This window comes from Leptonotus elevatus, chromosome 14 (assembly GCF_054856555.1).
Source record: "Leptonotus elevatus isolate MCC_2025b chromosome 14, RoL_Lele_1.0, whole genome shotgun sequence".
Lineage (NCBI taxonomy): Eukaryota > Metazoa > Chordata > Actinopteri > Syngnathiformes > Syngnathidae > Leptonotus > Leptonotus elevatus.
The window spans coordinates 11,551,665-11,573,449 of NC_141252.1; the positions used below are offsets into that span (position 1 = coordinate 11,551,665).

Genomic DNA, 21,785 nt, shown 5'->3' on the forward strand with positions numbered 1-21,785 from the left:
TCATCCTAATGAGAAACTTTTTCATCCTAACGAGAAACGTTCTTATTCGAACGAAAACGTTTTCTCGTTCAAACGAGAACGTTTCTCATCTTAATGAGAAACATATTTCACTTTTTTCCCCCCCATGTCACTACATATGCACAGATTCACTTTGCACATATTTGGTTTCATTAGTGGATGTTGGAAATGAAAGGAGGTGAAATTCCAGTAAAAAAAATAAAAATAAATAATAATAATAATAATGACAGAAAAAAACAACAAAAACAAATTTTAATACTATCAATATTTTGCTGTGCCTCCAATTTACTGCACACGAGCACATGCATAGTGTGTACCTGCTGAATACCATACGTCCAACCCTGCTTAATGCGGTCTTTGGCCCACACATTGTGCGCATTCTCTGCCAGTTTGTCCACCAGCAACTCCTGACCTGGAGTCAGTTTCATGTCAGATAAATCCAGAGGGGATGGTTTGTAACCGCTGGACATCATGAAGCTACAAGAACAAGAGAGTAAAGAGTGAGTAATTGTGTGTCAATTATTAATTTCAAAATACCAATTGGTAGGTACTCTTACTTCTTTGGGAGCTTAATCTTCTTAAGCGATTCGTCAGCATTTGAATTGACCTGAACTACTCGACAGCCCAGTGCCAGGAGGGTTCTGTAAAGGGGAAACAAAGCAAAGGTCATATTTGAATCCAAGCATCACCTCTGCCTCTGCCTTGACTACAGTATATACATCCTAGAGTAGTAAACGCTTAGGTAATGTATTAATTGTGTATTATTCACCATAATAAAAGTCAAGAAAATAACCAAAGGACTGCAGAAAGGATGCTGTAAAAAGCGTTTTTAGTTTTATATATATATATATATATATATATATATATATATATATATATATATATATATATATATATATATATATATATATATATATATATATATATATATATATATATTTATTTATTTATTTGTTCTTTTTTTTTTATGGATGTCATCCAGAGAGCAACACGGTTACCCCAATGTGTCTACTCAGACTACACATCAAGAATAATTATGGAAAACCTGAGCATTCTGTGCATCAAGTAAAGACCGTTTACGTAAAGTACTTGTAATAGGTCTCAGAGGGACTTTTAGAAGCCAATTCGAGTGTTGTGTGGAGCGCTGACAAACGATTCAGGAGCAGAGAACATTTGACCTTGCTAGGATGTGCAACAGTGCAAATGGGGAATTCATAACGGCCCAAACACTCTTAAATGAACAGTAAAAAGGAAGATGGATGGATGGAGGAAGGTGAATGTGTAAATAAAATTGAGTTGAATTTATCTGAGTGCTCAACACAAACGATGAGCTTTATTACAGTTATGTCTAAGTTAACACACAAAAAAAGACCTCCAGAACATAGTAATTGATTACATTTTATGACAACTGTAAAAAAATATTTTTTAGTATACGGTACTTGAACATTAATGTATGGTAGTCAGTGGAGAGACTAGGCTTTACACAAACTACTAAATCTCTGTGTTTTAAAATACATTGAATCCTGATTTATATTGGGAGATACGGTCCAGACAACAGATTTGCAAGACAGAGGGCTGCTGATTTCAATCATGGCCGATCTAGTATTCCTTTTAAATGTGGCACACCAGTGCACTAGAGCTTCGACAAGGCGGAGCTGTGCCGTCCAGTGTGATGACTTAAAAATAGGGATGGGTGAGTACCGATACCAGGTATCGGGCCAATGCCAGGACACATTTCATGGTATCGGTACTCACAACGGATAACGATACTGGTATCGGCCCCCGCTCTTGTGGCTGTTATTCGACCAGGAACTAAAGGCTGAAATGATTATTTTGCATTTATTGACCGCCACAGGGGACTCCGGTAAGAGAGCACATAAGTCTTCAGTTGTACTCAGCAATTTAATTAGCTCTGAAGCGCAGACAGATCTTTGCATATTATGTAGTATATCATCATTGACTACTGCACTGCTATGAGATGAATGACGAATGGAGAATGTGAAACAGGAAACGGAAATACAGAGCAGCCTTCCAAATTAAAAGCATGGATTTCAAAACAAGACGTAATTAAACATCACACACTGAACAGCTTGAGGAATTCTTAATGGTAGATATTACTAAATTACTTGAAACACTATTGTATTGATTGTATAATTTTTTCGCACTTCACTGTATTCTTTAAAAAGAAGTTGTACAAGTTGTCCTGGCCACTGGATTATTTGCTTTATTTTATTCATCTATTTTTTGAAATTCATTTTACTGTGTGCTCTACACAAAATCACTTTTATGAGCAAATTGAAAAAAATATGATTGCCATTAATTTCAAGCAATTTTAAGGAAATGTCCTATAATTGGGATATATAGGTAAATAGGTCTTTAAAAAAAAACTATATGTCATTGTTTTTTTGGAACTTGTATGTATTATAAGTACTAATGGTATCGGTACTTGGTATTGGTGAGTACTGAAGATTTATCGTATCCGTCTCAAAAAAAGTGATATTGAGCCTGGCAAGCCACACCCACTTTCTTCAAAAAGAAAGTGGGTGTGGACAGGCGGCCATAGACAGCGATTCGGCTCCGTCTGAAAACAGAATGGCCCAATCAAATTTGTCTATTTGCGTGACGTTGTCTTCGTGAGCAACATCACTCTTCAGTCATCAAGTTTTTCCCGCAACAGGGTCATTCAACAACGACATCATTCACTACTGTCTCTCTTTGGCTAGTAGCCATGTTGGATTTTTACTCCGTCTCCACAAAAAATAAATAAATAAAAGACTTCAACGAGTCGCTTTCCTGACGTCATGTCCGCTCTTCGCTGATTGGTTCAGTCCACTGTCTGTTAGCTTAGGTTTGCCCCGCCTCAGAAATGCGACTGATGAGGTGGTTGGCCAGACTCACTCTCCGGCAAAGCCGCGAATGAGTCTGGATTTCCAGGCTAATCGAACATCCCTAGTTAAAAATATAATAAAAAGATTCATAGGGTTGATGTTAATAGTTCACATATTTATGTATAAAATATATCTGACATCCACCACACATGTCCGCGGAGCTCTGAATCTGTCTGCCTGTGCCTCGATCAAATTGACCGAAATTAAGTTTGTGCAGCTGTGCCAATATTTAGATGTGGTCTGAGCAAGCATATGTTTAGAATGCCTGTCTGCCACCAAACTGTCCCTCTGCTGGCCTCATCTCCAAGGACACACTCTCACTGCGCTGGAATGCCCAGCATGGCTCTGCCAAATTGACACACATAGCGAGCCTTGCACGAAAATCACGGTATGCATGCATTTGAGCGTACGAAAATAGAACCTAGTGAGTTTTACGTGGTATGTTATATCTAGGGATAAAATATAGAACATGAAGCAGATGAATCCCTAGTAGTCAACTTACTTGAGAGTTTCTGTCGACATCTGCAGGTTGTAGTTCTTTTCCGTCTCGGGCAGCTTGGAGAAATCCACCAGACATGGATGCTGCCGCTTATTATCATCCCTGATCTATCAGCAAATATGACATATATATCAATTGACTCTCCATCCCCACAGCATTTGTTACTAAGCACTGAACTACGCATCTTGTCGCTGTGGGCTGACAAGTGAAGAGAAATGCGTCTACCACAGGCTGCTACTGATCAAGTAACAGACTGTTCTAGTGAACATGTTATGGAAGACGTACGAGGAAACACATCCTCTCGTTGCATGACTGGAAAACCAAGCAAGAGATGTATTGCCTCTCATGAGGCTGCATTTTATGCCAAAATCCCCATTTGGCAATGCTCATGGGCAATGGTTTATCAAAAGAAAAAGCATGCACATATATGTAGTTGTGTTTGTGTGTGTGTGTGCGTGTGTGTGTGTGTGTGTGTGATGAACACCAGCCAACTCTTAAGAAAACTATTCGACAACTTTACAAGAAGTCACTTTAGAAGCAGTTTTTTTTACATCTTCTACACAAGTTAATATCGTAACAAAGCTAGTCGTGGCCTTCGCAAATTTCACCTACATTGTCTTATAAAAGAAAATACTGCAGTAGTAATAGAGGGAGGATGTTCATGCGTTTAAATTATACACATAATAAACACGTGTCATTTGAGTCTTTATTTCTTCCTATTAGGGCAAAACAGGTAGAGTATGTTAATTGTGCAATAAACCAAGAGACTAGAGTATATATATATATATATATATATATATATATATATATATATATATATATATATATATATATATATATATATATATATATATATATATATATATATATATATATATATAGTTGGGTCCTTATTATCTTTGTAAAGGTAATCTTTATTAGAATGTGTGCAGATGTATCTAATGTTGAGGCCATCAAGTATGTGCTTTATCTTAAAATGTAAATTGGGGAAGTGCTCATTTAACCGTCAATCTTTATAACATTAAGAATAGTATGGTTTTCTTTTTGTATGTTGACAGATCCCCGTAATATGGAAGCAGAACTCGCAAATCGTTAATGCTGTTGGTCTGTAGTACTAAAACAAATGCATTTTGTTGGTCACATTTTCACATCGCACTTCAGGCAAGAAAGCAATACAGCCTCCTATATTTTTACATTTTAAGGGTGCTTTATGGTACTTGGATATTAAATGAAAATCCTCATTTATGTTTTTCAATAAAGTGGATAATTAAATGACCCCCCCCCCCCCCCATGAAATAAAATAATAATAATAATAATAAAATAAAAAGTTTGCTTTCCTCTTGGTTTATCACTGTACCAAAACTCTCAGGTCCTGTTGTGCCCTTGGGTGAAACAACAGTCATTTGTGACTGAGTGTACATTGAAAAACAGACAGCATGGTTGTGTCACCTACAAATAAACTGTGAGGAAGCGTCAGATGACATGAATAGCATTATGTATGGAGAATGTAATTTTTCTTTCCACTTACCCTCTTTTTGGTGTGAACCGCAAATTATGAGAGAAAAAGCAAGATGACGTACAGGCTTTTGTGATCAATTGAATACTAACGTTACTACTTTGAACTAAAATGCAGGAATTGTTTTCTTCTTGATGGTGATTTTGTTGCCATAATAAATGGTAAAGGGAATGTTCTCACCTTGCCGTAAGACCAGCCCAGTTCAATTTTATTCATGCCCCACAATTCATGAATGTTCTCCGCCAGTTTGTCCCGAACTTTCTCCAAGTGAGGCGGCATAACAATCTGAGGACACAAACAAAGCTGTTTTTTTTTTTTTTTTTTACTACTCTGCATACACTCAAATTGAGATTCATGTCATTTGTGCAAGTGCATCACTCTACCTATTACCTGGCTGGTTTCCACAGGTGTGGGAATGAAAGAGGCCTGTGGCAAGATGAGGGTGGTGCCAAGCAAATCTCGTACCCCATCCACATCCCTCTTGTACTCCTTAACTGGCTCCACCCTCAGCTTCTCTTTGGGCAACAGGGCCTCATAACAGGGGCCGTAACTTGATGGCGGCAGGAATTTAAAGTCGCCATGACGACCACCCAACAGGAACCTTGCCCTGATGACATCAAATAGTGTTAATTTCTTAGAATGGAAGGGAATACAAACATGGAAGCAGATGTAGTTTACTTTCCAGTCTCATAATCTGCTTCACTGAAGCATGCACTTTAAGAAGTTGAACTCAAGAGTATTAAAAACAAAGTCAAAGCCCTCCTGAGGCAGCCCAAAATAAAGATTTGCGTAGTAGTGGTGACGTAAATGTGGTGATGCAAATGAGTCATTTATGGCTACAGCCCTCAATTATTGAGGAGCGGAAATGCCACAAAAACGGCAGAGACTTTCACCCTGTTCAGTGGGTCAGCAGGTTCATTTGCAAGCATGTCACTTCTCAAATTAAATGCTGCATCTGGAAATCATACAGCGTGAAAGAAATAACAAAGGCAGCCAATTTTCCTGTCTGATTTGATTCTTCACAGTTGATAATCCTGCGTATACGACGATGAATTTGAATTCGAGCAGCACGGTGATGCCTGTGGCAAGCAAGTCTACCTCACAGTCAAAGGTTCTGGATTCAAATTTCAGTTCAGACCTTTCTGTGTGGCAGGGACGAGCGGTGCAGGGGAGGCAGGGGAGGCAGTGCCTCAACTGCATATGAAGTGTGAAAAAAATATAGCAAATAATTATGTAAAATTACTTTCCATTTGAGTAATCTGGTGTGCGCTTTATATTGATTTTAATTTTGAATCCAATAATATCCATAATTTGATCATTAAAATCGATGAATTTGCGTATTCCTATTCAAATGCAATACATAAGAAATAAGTTAAAAAATTGGATGTCTTATTTGGTCTCTCTCTCTCTCAACCACTCGTGAAAAACTGCCTGAGCTTGAAATTGCATTTATGCAAGTCAATCACACTATCTGTGGTCGCCACAGCAACAGAGGCAACTACAGGCCAGCCAGCCGATTTCCCCCGTCTCCAATCTCAAGACTTCAAGGATGCATGCAGGCATGCATTTGGAGTGGGTTGGTACATTCGATGGCTTTCAAATATGTATGATTTTGTGTGAGTGGAGATTGTGTGTGTGCGTGTCTCATCTCATTGTGCTTGTGTGTGCTCATGCACGAGGGTGATGAGTGTATTTGTCTGACAAAAATAATAAAAACTCACTTGACACCTGCAGAGAAGCTGACGACGGGAAAGAAGAGTCCGTCTGTGTTGAAGTTTTCGAACATGCCCTGAACGGGCTGCCCGTTGATGCGGAAAGAGATGCTTGGAGCGCCGAGGTCGAGGCAACAGCTCACCACATCCTCTGAGGTCAGGATGTGATGGTGGAGAGATGCAACCGCCCGGGGGATGCGTCCTAGGAAACATACAGATACACACTGATGTTGTCCCGGGAGGGTTTTGCTTCCGTCTAGACTCAACTAATCTTGTATGCATCAGGTGAGTCACACAAACGCACAACAATTTTCTTACCTGACCATAGGTGCAGTCCATCAAAACCATAGGAATAGAGGTCATCTCCCACGCCATTGCCCCCCCAGCCCTCACCCCCTCCAGGGTAAGGTGCATAGCCCTTGGTGTTGGCCCAGCCCACTCGCAGGTGAGAGGGTTCACTGGTCACAAAGTGGTCCACCTGGTCAATCATCAGCTCGTAGTACCACTTCTTATACTGAGCTGAGCCCTCGCTCACCCCGAGGAAGATGTTCGGTCTCATACTGGCAATGGCGGGGGGAAAAAATGTCACTTTCACTATTTCTCTTGTAATATATATTTTCCTCCTCTGAGCTAATTGAATGTCTGCCGCAATATAATTAATACCGTTTTTTTTTTATTGCGTTTTTGGAAATTTCAAAAAAAAAAAAAAAAGTTAATAAAAACTTAAACGTCTTAAGGCAGAGCAAAGCAGACAACATTAAAAAATGTTGAAAGAAAATGAAGAGATTATATCTCTTAAATTGATGACACTCGATCCAGTCTTTTCATTTCACACATTAATCATAAGGGATAAAGGACATCAATCAAGGGGCATAATATATTGGATGATGATTGGCCAAAATGTCAGCTTACTCACTACATTAACTACCCACGGAAAATGTATGACTCATTTTAGTAAAGCAGTTAAATTGAGACCCGTATAAACCAGAATACTGAAGCTTGACTCACTTCATGAATTACAAAAGTACCAATTACACCTTCCAATTATAATGTTGCCAAAAAAAGACATTTCATTAGTATGTTTTCTCTGTTGATTATTTAGTAGGATTTTTCTACAAAAATACAGATCTTTGTATGTTTTGAAAAAAATGTTAACTCTATTCTTTATTTGTAAAAGAATAATGCAAGACTAAATTAAACGAACTTGCAGCCCCTGTTTTCATGAAACTAATTTTAATCTGATGCCATGCTCCGCCCTCAGTCACTAGATGTTACATGTACACCCGGAAATAATTGAAAAATCCGTAGAATTGACACCAGAGGACGTCAACCCAAAAATGTTTTTGGGACAATATGTTCTATGCAGCGTTAGTGGAATATGAGTTAAGCCGCAAACTTCAGCCGGTTTTATTCATTCCAGAGGGGAAGCCATTTTGCCACTTGCTGTTGACTGAAGATGACATCAATGTTGCTCAGGTCTCAGGTAACAACCAATCACAGCTCAGCTTTCTGAAAACAACCAATCACAGCTCACCTGTTTTCTGAAGCTGAGCTGTGATTGGTCGTTGCCTGAGCCCTGAGCAACTGTGATGTCATCTTCAGTCGACAGCAAGTAGCAAAATGGCCGCCCCCTGAGATGGATAAAAACGGCTGGATTTTGCTTCATAACTCATATTCCACAAATGTAATATTAATCAGAATGTCATGTTTACACTAGTGAGGTCACATATAACATATCATTGTGAAGAAATATTTAAGGTTAACTTCCACTTTAAGTTGGGGGGATTTAGAGCCCCAAAAAAATCTTCAAAAACACTGATAAAGTTTCAATTTGCATTTTCTAAGTAAAACGTGGGAAAACAGAACCCCACAGAAAATATTTTTAAATATTGGGGGAAAAAACTGCAATATACAAATCCACCAGTGTCGAAGCACAAGTATGCGGGGGTTGCGTTCTATAGACAAAAAAGCTTTGCCATTTATTGTTGCCCCTTTTTCTAGTTCTTGTTCACCTGCGGCCACTAGGGATCATTTAGGCAAATTCCCTAGTAGGAGTTTTTCAAAAGACGAGCTCTACAATTCACCCAAAATGGCTGCTTCGAATCAAAATGGCCAATTTCCTGCTCAATTTGAGGTTCTTACTTTTCTGTGCGTCCGTTAGTGATAGACTGTTGGTGAGTAAAACTGATGTTGAGAGCTATTTTTTTTTTCTAAATACATTGTATGGCCGAGCCAGAGGACTCCCAAGTGCCATTCGAGATACAACCGTAAATACTGTAACATCACCTGCGAGCTGGACTGAGGTTTAATTTTGACGATGGAAAAATACTGGCTTTCTAACCTTTGGACGTCATTGACCAGCTGGGTTTGTAGCAGCAGGTCTCTCTTGGGCAGCAAGTGATCACAAATGAGGTTTTGATTGGTTCGGACGGCGACGCCATTACACACACACAACGAACAAAGCACATCGAGAATCTGAGGGCAGACGAGAGGAGGGAGCGGCAATATCGTAAATTATAGTGCAGTGGCTCTACCTATGTCATCTGGTCTTTGAAATATGTGCTACTGACCTTGTGGTTACGTCCATGTTTGTATAGCAGCGATATGATGGACTTGATGTGTCCTCTCTGGATCATGTTGAGAGCCTCTTGGCTCTCAATTAGAATACAGTGCAGAACTTCCAGAATGCCTGCGAGTATTCATGAATTAGATGGCAACAGAGGTCACAAAGTATCACCCTTTACATTTCTACTGTGTCATTCTCAGAGATAACTTTGATGCAGGATCTTTAATAATGCAACGTACAAGGATGTGCCATATGTACAAGAATGACAATGAACTTACCCGAAGAAGACTCCAGTCTCTCCAGCTTGCTAACAAGCCAATCCAAGTTGTTAGAAAACTGAGTGCAGTTGTTCCTGTTTCCTCTGATTAACGCTGCTGCATAACATTAAGAAAAGAGTCAATACTTATTAGAGAGGAATAAAGGCAAACACAGACAGAAAAAAAAACGCAAACAAACATACAGAATAGCCAATAAAAGTGCATAAACCAGATAAGCAGAGAACTCACATAAACACATATTTGTGTGGACGAGCAAAAAAGCAGACATGCACAAATGGAGGAGGTCATTCTAAATGTGTGGAGGAGGAGGAGGCGGGCTAAATGGAAGAAGGACGAGACATGGCTGGAGCACTAATACAACCCTGTCAGTCAAATAAGTGTAAATAAACCTATGAAGGACAAAAGCTAAAGGTGAGAAGCGACTTCAGCATGACAGTCATATTTAGAATTGAGGTTGCCGACCAAAAGATCTCAAACAGATGACAAATGAATCATGCCATTAATATTCTGCATTTTCTTCTGTTATGTTATGACAGTTGTGTTATGTTATGTTATGATGTTGACGTTTCCTATCCCTGCTCTCCAATGCAAGCTTTCTTCCATGCAAGCTGTTCTTCCATGTGTTTCAGGTTTCTCCGCACCGAGCCCACTCAAATTCTTAGTCAAGGTTTTCTTCGCCATGTGTTTTCTTCTAGGCCATCTGATTCCAGACCTGCTCTCTATAGTTACTTATATATTACATGTATATAAAACTCCTTGTATGCGCTATGGTGCTAACTCCTCACCTGACGTGACAACTCAGTTAACCTGAGTAATGTTCCCGTCAAACAGAATTTGATATAGAAGAAAAGAGGGTTATCTTTCCATGTCAGGTCATTACATTTATGAGCATACACAGATGAGCACAACATTTATGAGTGTGCAAGTTGACGCTTCTGAAACCTCACAACCTTAGAAATCAATCCCTAGTGTGCGCAGTCAGTAAGTTGAGGGTTAAATAGCATGCCAGCACAGCTCGAGCAGGACAAAGCCATTAATCACAGCAGGGAATTGTGTATGCGCATTGTGTTATCATAGCTTACCCAACAGCTCATAAAGCAGGTTGAGGATGTCTTTCCAGGCTGCTCCGGCCTCTGGCCCAGCACATTCCCCAAAGTGAGCCACACTGTTGTAGACATTCAGACGGTCTATGCAGTTGGACACGAGAGTCAGCATGCCCTAAAAAATGAAGCCAAACAATGTTTTGTCACAAATGGCAAACTTGAGACATCTTCTTTTTTTTATACCTTTGAAATTAAAGGATTTTGTTAAAAAAAAAAAAATTATTCAGTGGTCCAGAGAGAGTACGCATACGATACAAACACATCGAGCTACATTAGATAATCCTTAATCAATCGATCAATACAGTATACATTGTGTATGTAACTGCCAATCTAAAAACACATCACGTATAGCATTTACACATTCACACTGAATAAATGCTATTATGAAGGCAATCCCCTATGGCTTGACTCCTGTCCCCTTCGGCGCTGGTGTCATGGTGATTTATGCTGCACAGAAGTATCTCCAGTGATCAGCTATGCTAAACGCACCAAATGGAAATTGCTGATGATTTATAATGCCAAGAAAATCCAGAGTCAGCTGTCTAGAGTGACAAATTGACCTTCTGGGTGTGAAATAAAAGGGGTGGACCAAAGATTACTCCAAAAGAAGAAAAAAACCGAGAGAGGATGATGAAATATGCCCAAAAAAAACACATTGTAACAAAGAAATTTTTAATAATTTTGGTATGGAGATATGATTATTTGGTTGTTGCACTCTGTCAAAGTTAAAAAGAGTTTGGATGCTTAACATTATTTGCCTCCCCAACTCAGCATGCATCTGACATTTGGTAATTGATGGAAGCAATTTGGGCGCTGGAGGCTCTGCACGATGCCTCAGTGCATTCATGGCAGCCTCACACTGTAATGTAGCTGCTGACACCGTATAATACACTGCCTCTACTCACACAAGATGTTATAGAAAACTCACTACACATGTGCTTTGTAATTGGCTAGCGACCAGTTCAGGGCCCCGACTCTCGCCCAAGTCAGGTTGCAACTCACGCACGACCCAAGTGAGGACAAGCCCTATAGAAAATGTAAAGACTACAATAGGGGTGTCAAACATACGGCCCGTGGCCCAGAAGTAGCCCTTTAGGGGGTTCCAATCTGGCCCATCAGGACAGAACATGAACTGCAGTTTTTCACTGAAATGAACTGTTGTTGCTATTTTGTCCACTGGAAGGCGCACCTGCAACCACATAAATGACATTCTGAAATATGACTGTTATTCAGGATTTGATGCAAGCATTTTGTGCTAATTTTTGTTAAGAAATTTCAGATTGTAAATGGGATTTTTTTCAGAAAGTACATGTAATCATTTGCACCAAAAAAAAAAAAAATACAGGAAATATTGTGACCTGTTAACAGCTTATGTCCGGCCCACCAAAGGTATTTAACAAAAGCTAAAAAAAATATTTAAAACTAAAATTCAAAAAACATTTACGTTAACAAAATAAAATAAAAACGTAAATGCTTTAAAAAAAAAAAAAACGAAAACTAACTGAAATTACATAACTAAAACTATAAAGAGAAAATGTCCTTCATTTTAGTCTTTGGTAATAGGACTGCACAATATTGGAAAGACATAATATGCGATATAGTTGTTGAATATTGCGATATTGATATTATTGCGATATTTAACCTGTACCTAAAGAAATAACATATTTATTGTCAAATTAAAGTTTTTTTTTTTCATGTAACAAAATAAGCAAGTTAATTAATTGTAATTTCCCTAGATAATGTTCAACTATTGGATGGTGATGCACATTTAAGTTTGCGTTTGACTGGTCAAATTCAGGTAAAAGCATAAAATTCCAAATGAAACTTATTGCATGTCTTTGCGATATGTATATTGTGTGGGCCAATATGCGATATTGATTTTTTTAATATATATATTGCCTAGCCCTATTTGGTAATTAATTTAATAAATGAGCCTTTGGTGCAAATTTTAAATGTGATTTTGATATTAACCGTAATAAGGATGTTTGAAAGTGTGTCATACAGAAGTGATGTCATCTAGCAGCAGCCAATAGAAAAGCACCCTCAGATGAGGTCGCTTCTAGGCAACAATTTTGCGTGCTTGACTTTTGGCTCCAATGGCTCGGCTTGCCTGCTCTTTAATTTAACTCAGCCAAAATGCAACGCAAGGTAAGAAATGTGTTACCTTTTTTTCATTTTACCCTGTTGTTTATTAAATATTACATAGAAGTAATATTCATTTTATTTCAAATGAAAAAAAAGCATTTTTTTAAATAACAAAAAGTAATAAAAACAGAATCACCCTGAAAACTAATTAAAACGTCTTCTTTTTAAAAAAAAAAAACGAAATAAAAACTAACTGTGGCCCAAATGAGATCAAATTTGGGTGAAAGTTAAAGTGGCACCTGAATTAAAATGAGTTGGACACCCCACTACAACGACAAAAGTATTAGGACACTTGCCAACTAATTGTGAGGTGTTTGCCAAAACTTGCGTATGTATGTATCTGTATGTCCAAAATTTCCTGGTGTGCAAAAACTCACTTCCTGTTTGAAAAGATTCTGCCTGTTTTTGAGTGAGCGTAGCTTGATCTGCCTCTCTTCGTGCTCCAGCTCAGCATCAGGGAGCTGGAAGTAGGTGATGAGGTCATAGAGGGTTTGGAGCACCTCCTCAATGGGCAAAGCCACAAGTGCCTTGTTCTTCAAACCCAGACAATCCAGATCCCTGACAAGGGGACACAGAATCTTGACCACATGTAGACAAAATGCTAACATTGGTGAACAAGCCCTCTAAATGACAATGCATGATGTTTAAGCCCACGGGGGCATCCATGCTGAAATGCAGATTTCCACTGGCTGGCTAAAAATAGCTCCTGTCGTGTGCATGGGAGGGGTGTGAGGGGATGTGTGTGTCACCGCCTCGGGGGAGGTTGACACACTCTCACATGTTCCCACCATGAGTGCTTCCAATTCCACACATGGGACACAAGATGGATGGTTTAATGACAAATAAAGGTAGTCAGCGCATCCACTTACACGTTCCCCTGCATCTTCTTCTATCGTGGACAATTTCCCTTTTGGAAACGCATGAATGGAGCACTGACTGAGCTCTTTGATGCTTTGGCACCTCATGGCTTAATTCAAATGTTTTTACAATCTGGAGGAATGTTACAGGGTACAGTTCATCTCCAGGATAATTTGTGACATATGCACATAAACAGGCAATTTTTTTTCCCATCTTGAGTACATTATGCAGCAGAAGCACCCTCGGGTACCTGATGAATCTGTTAAAGAGGAGCGTGGTGTTGCGGATGATACGTGCTGCTCGAGATTCCTCGTGTTGACAGCGCTGCAGGGTCAAGCCGTCGTCCATGTGACCTTCGGAATGTAGACATGCCTTCAGACGGGAGAAATGAACGTGAGATATTGTCATGATGAGGAAAAGCTATTTTACAGGTGAGGATGTCAAGAGGATGTATGACTTTGTTTATGTCATCAATTACAATCATTGGCCATTCACGCCTCTACGTACTCTAAATGACGGGAAGACATTTAGTCAAGGCTGAGATACAATCTAACAGACATTTTATTCGACTCATTACCCTGCAGATAATTATCTTCTCAACAAAATCTCATTCATTTATTAATTTGGTATGTTTCTGTTTTACATTCGAAGTTGAAGACAGATGTGCGCTTTAGTTACTACACTCACTCGTCTCTTGAGAGGACCCAGACGTGCAGATTTGACATCAGGTGCCTGGTAGGAGAGCCACAGCCCAGTGGCCACGTGCATTATGAAGCTGAGCGAGTCTCCATATTTAATCTCCGCTACACCCATCCCCTCAATGTCCCGCTTGGGGCTCTGCTCAAGCTTCTCCTGTACAGAGAAGATGAGGGAAAATGAACATGTCAAAGCTGTCAGTGAGAAACATGTTTACACACCAACCGTTATCGATGCTGTATGTTATCCGTATTGTCAGAATCTTTTGTAAAGTTGCAAAAATAACATACATATTTCATAGATTTATTCATTTTATAAGACATGACTGTGATCTATTTGGACGATCTTACAAAATGTGCAAAATGAATAATGTCATTTAGTTTTTCTTTTTTAAGACAAAAAGGTATTTTACAAAAAGAAAAGAGTTGCTATAACACACTGGTTCTCAACACCGGTCCTCGAGTACCCCTATCCATCTTGTTTCCCATGTCTCGCTTAGCCAACACAGCTGAGGATCATTATCAGGCTTCATACAGAGTTTGCTAATTAGCTGATCATTTGAAACACCTGTGTTGGCTGTGGGAGACATGAAAAACAGACTGGATAGGGGTACTCGAGGACCGCGGTTGAAAACCACTGCTATAACAAATGTGTCCATATATTGTGTCCTAAGAAACTGGCTGCAGCCTATACAAAGGTGCTGCCCAATTAACTCGCTTCTACACACGTAGTAAGAGTAGTAACTACCCAAATGGCTGTTTCAAGTGGCATGAAGGGTTCAGTAATAAATGACTTAATTTGCATTTATGCTTAAAACCCTCATTGGAAGGGTCAATAATTTCCTCCATTACTATATCTTAAATCCCATTACACAGAGTATAGTCAAATGCTGAGTTCAATAAAAGTTGGAAAGTTCAGCTACATTAACCTGGATGCTAGCTTCTACTAGTGCAATCACTCTTCTAATTTTCATTGCCCTTGGAAAATGGTGACTTCCCAGTCCAAGGTGAGTGAGTGGTTCTTTTGCGAATCTTTGCGCGTGACCCCTTGTGGCTGTTCCTCAATGGAGTTTACTTAATGAGGAAGTGTGCAACAGTTGATCTGTGACACGGGCTGCAGAGCAAAAGCAAGCATGTTCGTATGTCCTTGCCTTAGAAGCTCTGAAGCAGAAGGCAGTTGAGATTGTGTCGGACCTCTCACGGTCCTGCAGTACCAAGCCCCGGTCCTCGGTCAGGGCCAAGTAGTGACCAGTTGTCAGGTGCCGCAACCGGAATGGCTGTCCCCAGCGGATGTGGCTCCCACTCCAGCTAAATTGGAACACGTGCACACACAAGAAAATGTCAAAAGAATGTGGATCATTTGCATTTTACAAACCCTGACAGTCTAATCTCCACTAATTAGTTGATCTGAGTATTACTGCCGGCTGTTAATTATCAAGAGTGTTGTGTGATTAGGTAGAATAATTAGCAAATGGCTAAAAACATTTGACTCATTGTGCTGTTTAATCAGACAGCAACGTCAATAAGAAAAGAAAGGATTGACAAAAAAAAAATACAGCACATAAATTAGAGCAAAGAAAAAGCAACCCACCTGATCCGGAGTGGCTCCAGCCTCCATAAGGACCTGGCTTTGGCACCAGCTTTACCTATCTCATAGTTGACTATTCTGTCAACAGAACAGAAGCATGAGATAGTAATGAAACTGTGGATGCATGAAATATCCAGACACAACTAAACACTCGAGGTCATCCATCCTACATGAGACAAAAACATCCCTTTACTTTCATCTCTCATACTGATAATCACTGGAGGATGTTTGACACAAGCCCATGAACAATGAAGGCTGGCATGTATTGACTCGACATTCGAATGGTGCGTTCAAAGACAGTCACGTGCGTCCCCCGATAAGCCTCTATCGGTGAATAGCACCAAAGACTTGGTTCGTCACTTCAAGTGACATCTTCAAAGGAAATACATGAGGCGTGCTTCTTTTGTGCAATTTCAAGGGCACAAAACTAGGAGAAGCCAAAAATGGAAATTACTATTCAAACCTGCCTCCCACAATTGCCATGCGCTGTTCTAAAAATAGACTTAGTGCGAGCATGTCTGTGTGAATATGTGCCTCTGAGGATGGTGCATTCACAAACACTCTTACACAATGTGTTGGTATTGGAAGACCTGACTATTGTATTGTAAAGTCTCTCAATAAGCTGTTGATAGATTATCTGTGATCATTTTTGTCCATTCGTCCTTCACATTTGAGAAGTCATGTCACTGACTTTGAATGCAGAGGAGCTGCCAGAGATTTTAGGCTCCATGAAAAATACCCCTTTAATGCCATAAACCGATTTTTTTTTTTTTTACTTTTTTAACTGCTCAAGCTGTCAGTCAGGGGCCCTTATAGAATCGTCACCACTTTTCTCCCCCTTACTCCCCCTTGGTTGGATGAGAGGGCCTGGCTTCCAATCGCTGCTGTAGTTCATCCCCAAAGATGGAGTTGAGGTCAGTCCTGGACCAAGACTGTGGCTTTGGCACACTTCCAGGCATATTTTTCACTCCATGACATTAAATTATCTTTGTCAGAAGCAGGCAGATAAAACTGGATAAAAAATGACAAGATAGTCTTATTATGGTCCCACATGTTTTGAAGACTTAGCATCTCCTGGTTGGGCTTTGGAGGATGTGTTTGTGGGAGTGTGGACAGAAATGTTAAAATGACAACTGTTGGAGAGATGCGAGTTTGCTTGCTGGTTACTGTTGAGGTGTGCTTTCGTTCCCAGGGCAAGTCTAGCGCAAAGCGCAATCTAAGTGTGCGCGTTAGGGTGAAGTTTTCTTTGTTTTGGTATTTTCGTAGACTTTGCACAGGGAGAAAGGGGCGTAACAGGGTGTTTCGCGCAACATGGTTTGAGTTTTCCCGGCAGTGATTATACTGATTATATTCTTGGCTTCACCTGTGTGTGATCTATAAATTACCAGACCACATGCGATTAATCCATTTGTTGTACCTCTGCTGCTCTTCACTCTGGTCTGACCCCGGGATGGTCACCACCTCATCATGCCCATGAAACAGTCGCATCACGTGGCCGCCCAACAGGTAGCCTATAAGAGAGAAATGCGGGAACACACCCTTGACCTTTAATGTCCTGTTTTATTGCTGCAACAGTGTAAGAATGTTTAGTAGCTGAGAAGCCTTGGAATTTCAATAAGTGAGATGATAAACACAAGCAAGTCAGCGCAAACTCTAAACAAAAAGGTGAGAAGGTGAAGTTCGGGTACATGGCTGCGTTATAATTATAATTTAATTTAATATGTAATGTTTATTGTTTGCTTTTTCCCATTTTAGTATGATTACTTTTGCAGTTACTACCATTACGATAATGGTGGGCCTGACTGAGGCAACAGCCATCTTCAATGTTATTAAAATGTATCGGGGGGGTTTCTTCTTTTTTCATTAAAAAAAATTATGCCAAGATGGGTAAAAACCAAGGCAATGAAAATGAAAATGCCAAAGAAAATTAGACAGCGTGAAGGCGGGGTGTTGGCTCAGCTGTCTACCTTCCTCTATGTTGCTGCCAGAGCAGATGGGATGGACGTTCCACAACGTCTGCATGAAAGACGCGTCCACCTGGATGTTGCCATTGGAGATTGATAAATGCTGTAGGACACAAGATTGAACGGTGTGTTTAAGATCATCATGTGCAATCAAAGACTAACACTAGATGAGTTTCAAGACTATTTACATAATACAGCATGGTCATCGGTCATTACATTATGGATACACTCTTTGTATACACATATTCCCAACTATTCCAACTCCATGTTCCCAGAAAACAAAGTATGGGTCACAGTGAGTACAGATTGCCAGATTAACATTAGTGACTACAGTACAAAGCACTATCATATTGAAGGCCACGCCCCTGCTGCCACGGGCATGCTGTCGCCATCTCTATGGATCACTGAGACTGTGCTCTAATTGTTTCAAGTGTACAGCTCTATCATGCAAAGATCAGGGAGAAGGATGTGGTATAATATGGAACAAAGCCTTGCTGAAGGGGGTGACAAGGTCCTGACAAGGGTGATTACAGCACAGGCCTCAACCTCTTTTTAAAAAGCACGGGTAGCGGTATCAATTAAATCACAAGAACATGATAATCTCGCAAAAAAAAGGAAAAAGTTTGCGGTTAACCTTTTGCCCCTTCAGGAAGCCTTTTCTGTACACAAATTCAAGGCACGTGACCATGAAGAAAACCATTGAGCAGTAAACATGACAAGCAAGAGATACTTACAAGATAGCGCTCAGAGGACACGCTGACAAGGATGAGGTCATCACCGATGCGCACCTTCTCTCCTTCTGATCTCTGCTTGGAGGCGGGGTGGATTGTCCACCAACAAGCCTCACCTACAATGATACACACATTTACTTACATGCATGGGCTAATTGGGCTATAGGGATGTGCAAGAATCAGCGGTGACTCCAATTGATTAACAAATTGGCCGTTGAAAACAAACGTCGAATCAGAATTTTCCCATTTAGTCAGAACAAATCAAAGCATATCTGAGATGAATATTTGGATGCCACGTCGCGTTTTACTATATCTGCTATATCTACGGGGGGAATGCACATCCTAGAAACAGTAATATTTGTCCGGCTAACGTCTCACTGTTAAACCTAAAAGACAAACTAGCTTAGCACTAGCTAGTATGAGGCTAGTAGCAACTTAGATGGCCTTAAAATGGAACAAAAGAGAAAAAACATCCTTTGTTCTGCCGTTGGCCAGGTTGCGACACGGATCCCTAAGGTTAAAATAAGTTATTTTAAACTAAGAAGGTTAACTTTTCCATGTGTTGATACACAATGTACCGATGTAAGCTACATTCTGATACGTTTTAATGAGATAAGTGAATATGACTTTGTAAACATATGATCAAGATGAAACGCTGTATAAGTGCACTGCATTTACGATTTTGATCAAATTGGATTTTTGTTGGCCTATGACGTACATTGAGTAACCCATTCGGCTTAATTCGGTCATTCGGTGGCTAGTGTTAATACAAACAGAGAATACAGATCTTTGGTGCGGGTCCAAGCTCAAATGGGATCGTATATAAGATGAAACACTCCACTGTCGGCACCCAATTGTCATATATAAATTCAGGTGATTGTAAAACGGAGCACCATTGTGACATGCTTCAACAATGAGGTGACAGCTCATCAACTGCAAAGATGGGAAAATATTACTATGAAAATAATAAGTTGGACTAGGAATCTGGATAGCACAAGACTATAAAATCTGTTGGAGACATCTAATCAGCTCTGACAAAAGAAATACATTTTCTGTCCACAGCACTCTGCAGGGAATATTAACAGCGATGATAAAAAAGGCACACGGTGAAATTTGCTCAGGAACAACCAAGAGATAGATCAAGAGGAAGAGGAGGTGCCGAGAGAGAACGAGAGAGAGAATCTGTGGAGAATTAAAACAAACTACTGAAGCTTCTCATTTCTTTTACCTGTTGAATCCTCCTGTAGGCCGACATCAAATGACAGCTTATCGGTCTGTGACCTTGATGTCTTCAAACAGGCCAGGTACTGTGGTCAGCACACACACACACACACACATAGAAACACACATTTTCAATTACCTGTGTGAATATCAGGAGCTGAAACGTGTCAACTTTGTTAATAGCAATGGGAAGCATGCCCCACCAGATCGAGCACAAGGTTAGCCGCAACCACCCCTACTGAGGTTTCAGTAATAAATCAATAAGAAATTTGAAGAGAAAAAAAGTATTTTAGTTTTAGCTCATAACTTCTTTGCAACCTAATGCCAGATCCAGATGAATGCCTTGCAACTTCTTACCATGGAACTAAATGAGTGCCGTAGTAGGATGGCATGTCCGTACAGTAGAGTCTTGTGGCCACCACTCTGCGCTGCCTGAGGACATAATTGACACATATCCGTAATTATGTATACTACATGACACCTGAAGCTGCAATATATGACCTTAGCGAGGGCCTCCTCACAGACAAAGACGGCTTCATGCTGTGAACACATATCTTAGGGAAGGCGTGGTTCTCCCCCTGAGATATGTGCAAGGATACGGGGTCATCTTTCCAGCAATCCAATAAGAGGAATGTAGGAAAAATGCTCAACTACGGTCAGTCATGTCAACATTAGCAGGGAATGGCTCCATCGATGATGGAGTTTGAGATGCAGGAAGGGAACGGATGATATCTTGAAAGGTGGAGAAGTTTTGATGATGTTTTTTTTGTTCAGCTGGAAACGCCTATATTACTCACCTTTCTTATCAGCCTCTAGGAAGCATTAAGGTAAGACAAGAGTTTGATTATTCTAAGACTTTCTTGTTACTGTAGTTGGTACAGTTGTTGTTACAATAAATAGTTTTAGAAGGAATAAACATCACACTAAAAGTGATTCATCACAAAAATGAAGTGGCATTGTAAGGTCTTACCATAATGGTATGTATCTCCGAATGCCATTATAATGTAGTTTGTCAGACACTATATATATATATATATATATATATATATATATATATATATATATATATATATATATATATAAAAGGTGGAGGGAAAAAACTTGATTTTGTGGGGTTGAGATCAGAACCGTTAAGTTCTTGTACACCGTGGGTCTGCAACCTGAGGCTCTGGAGCCATTTGTGGCTCTTCAGTCCCTCTATTGTGGCTCCCTGTGGATCCCTTTTTTTTTTTTGAAATTATTATTGTTTTTATTTTTTAGATAAAATATTCTTTAAATGTATGTCACACTCCCCCAAAAAAATTGTCAGAAAAAGAGAGACAAAAGATAGATGAAAAAGTCAGAATTACCATAAAATGTCCAAAAAGGAAGAAGAAAAGCAGAACATTGCCATAAAATTTCAATGAAATTGCCAAAAATGTCAGAGAATTGAATAAAAAGGCAAAGAAGAAATTGTTTAAAAAGTAACTATAGAATGTTCAAAAACAAAAGAAATCCTGCAAATTACCATAAAATGTCCACAAAATTGCCAAAAATTATCAAATTGATTGCAAAAGAGGCAGAAAAAAATATTTTAAAAAGCCATAAAATTTCAAAAAAATTAAGGAAAGAGGCAGAAAATTACATGATGTCCATAATATTGCCAAAAAATTCATAAGTTTGACAGAAAATAAATGTATAAAAAAAAACGTAGCATGAAAAATATCAAATATAAAATATAATAGTAATAATAATAATAATAATAAAGCGGAAGACAAAAGGTAGAAGAAAATGAATCTCAAAATATTGAATGCTGGATATTTTTCTGTTATAGTGCTGCTCTAATTAGCTGTTAGACCCTCACCCAGTACGCTAGACTAACACACTGCACACACTGTGAAACACACTGTTTCTTTCATCACAATTGTTATTAATTTGGCCTAAAATGCCTCTTTTGACAATAAAGGTTGCTGACCCATTTTTTACACCAAACTCCTCATGTCTCTGTGGACTTTTTGTGCACT

The 21,785-nt window shown here is 39.5% G+C and overlaps 1 protein-coding gene across 4 annotated transcripts in view; it reads right to left on the reverse strand.

Annotated features, from left to right (window-relative positions):
* Positions 1 to 21,785, reverse strand: part of LOC147162971 (ryanodine receptor 3-like) — a 96,455-nt gene that overhangs the window by 54,825 nt on the left and 19,845 nt on the right. For 3 of the 4 annotated variants that reach the window (XM_086094308.1, XM_086094309.1, XM_086094306.1), the window contains exons 4-24: positions 20,140 to 20,214; positions 19,790 to 19,868; positions 18,565 to 18,677; positions 17,834 to 17,933; positions 17,284 to 17,377; positions 15,870 to 15,944; positions 15,430 to 15,586; positions 14,271 to 14,435; positions 13,834 to 13,955; positions 13,103 to 13,283; positions 10,560 to 10,695; positions 9,478 to 9,573; positions 9,204 to 9,322; positions 8,975 to 9,108; positions 6,952 to 7,193; positions 6,643 to 6,835; positions 5,312 to 5,528; positions 5,102 to 5,206; positions 3,409 to 3,512; positions 576 to 659; positions 336 to 495 (exon numbers count right to left, since the gene is read on the reverse strand). In XM_086094308.1, coding sequence (XP_085950434.1) covers positions 336 to 495; positions 576 to 659; positions 3,409 to 3,512; positions 5,102 to 5,206; positions 5,312 to 5,528; positions 6,643 to 6,835; positions 6,952 to 7,193; positions 8,975 to 9,108; positions 9,204 to 9,322; positions 9,478 to 9,573; positions 10,560 to 10,695; positions 13,103 to 13,283; positions 13,834 to 13,955; positions 14,271 to 14,435; positions 15,430 to 15,586; positions 15,870 to 15,944; positions 17,284 to 17,377; positions 17,834 to 17,933; positions 18,565 to 18,677; positions 19,790 to 19,868; positions 20,140 to 20,214 — 2,751 coding nt within the window. Of the gene's footprint in view, positions 1 to 335; positions 496 to 575; positions 660 to 3,408; positions 3,513 to 5,101; positions 5,207 to 5,311; positions 5,529 to 6,642; positions 6,836 to 6,951; positions 7,194 to 8,974; positions 9,109 to 9,203; positions 9,323 to 9,477; positions 9,574 to 10,559; positions 10,696 to 13,102; positions 13,284 to 13,833; positions 13,956 to 14,270; positions 14,436 to 15,429; positions 15,587 to 15,869; positions 15,945 to 17,283; positions 17,378 to 17,833; positions 17,934 to 18,564; positions 18,678 to 19,789; positions 19,869 to 20,139; positions 20,215 to 20,579; positions 20,595 to 21,785 lie in introns of all 4 variants that reach the window. The other variant, XM_086094307.1, reaches the window with a different exon arrangement.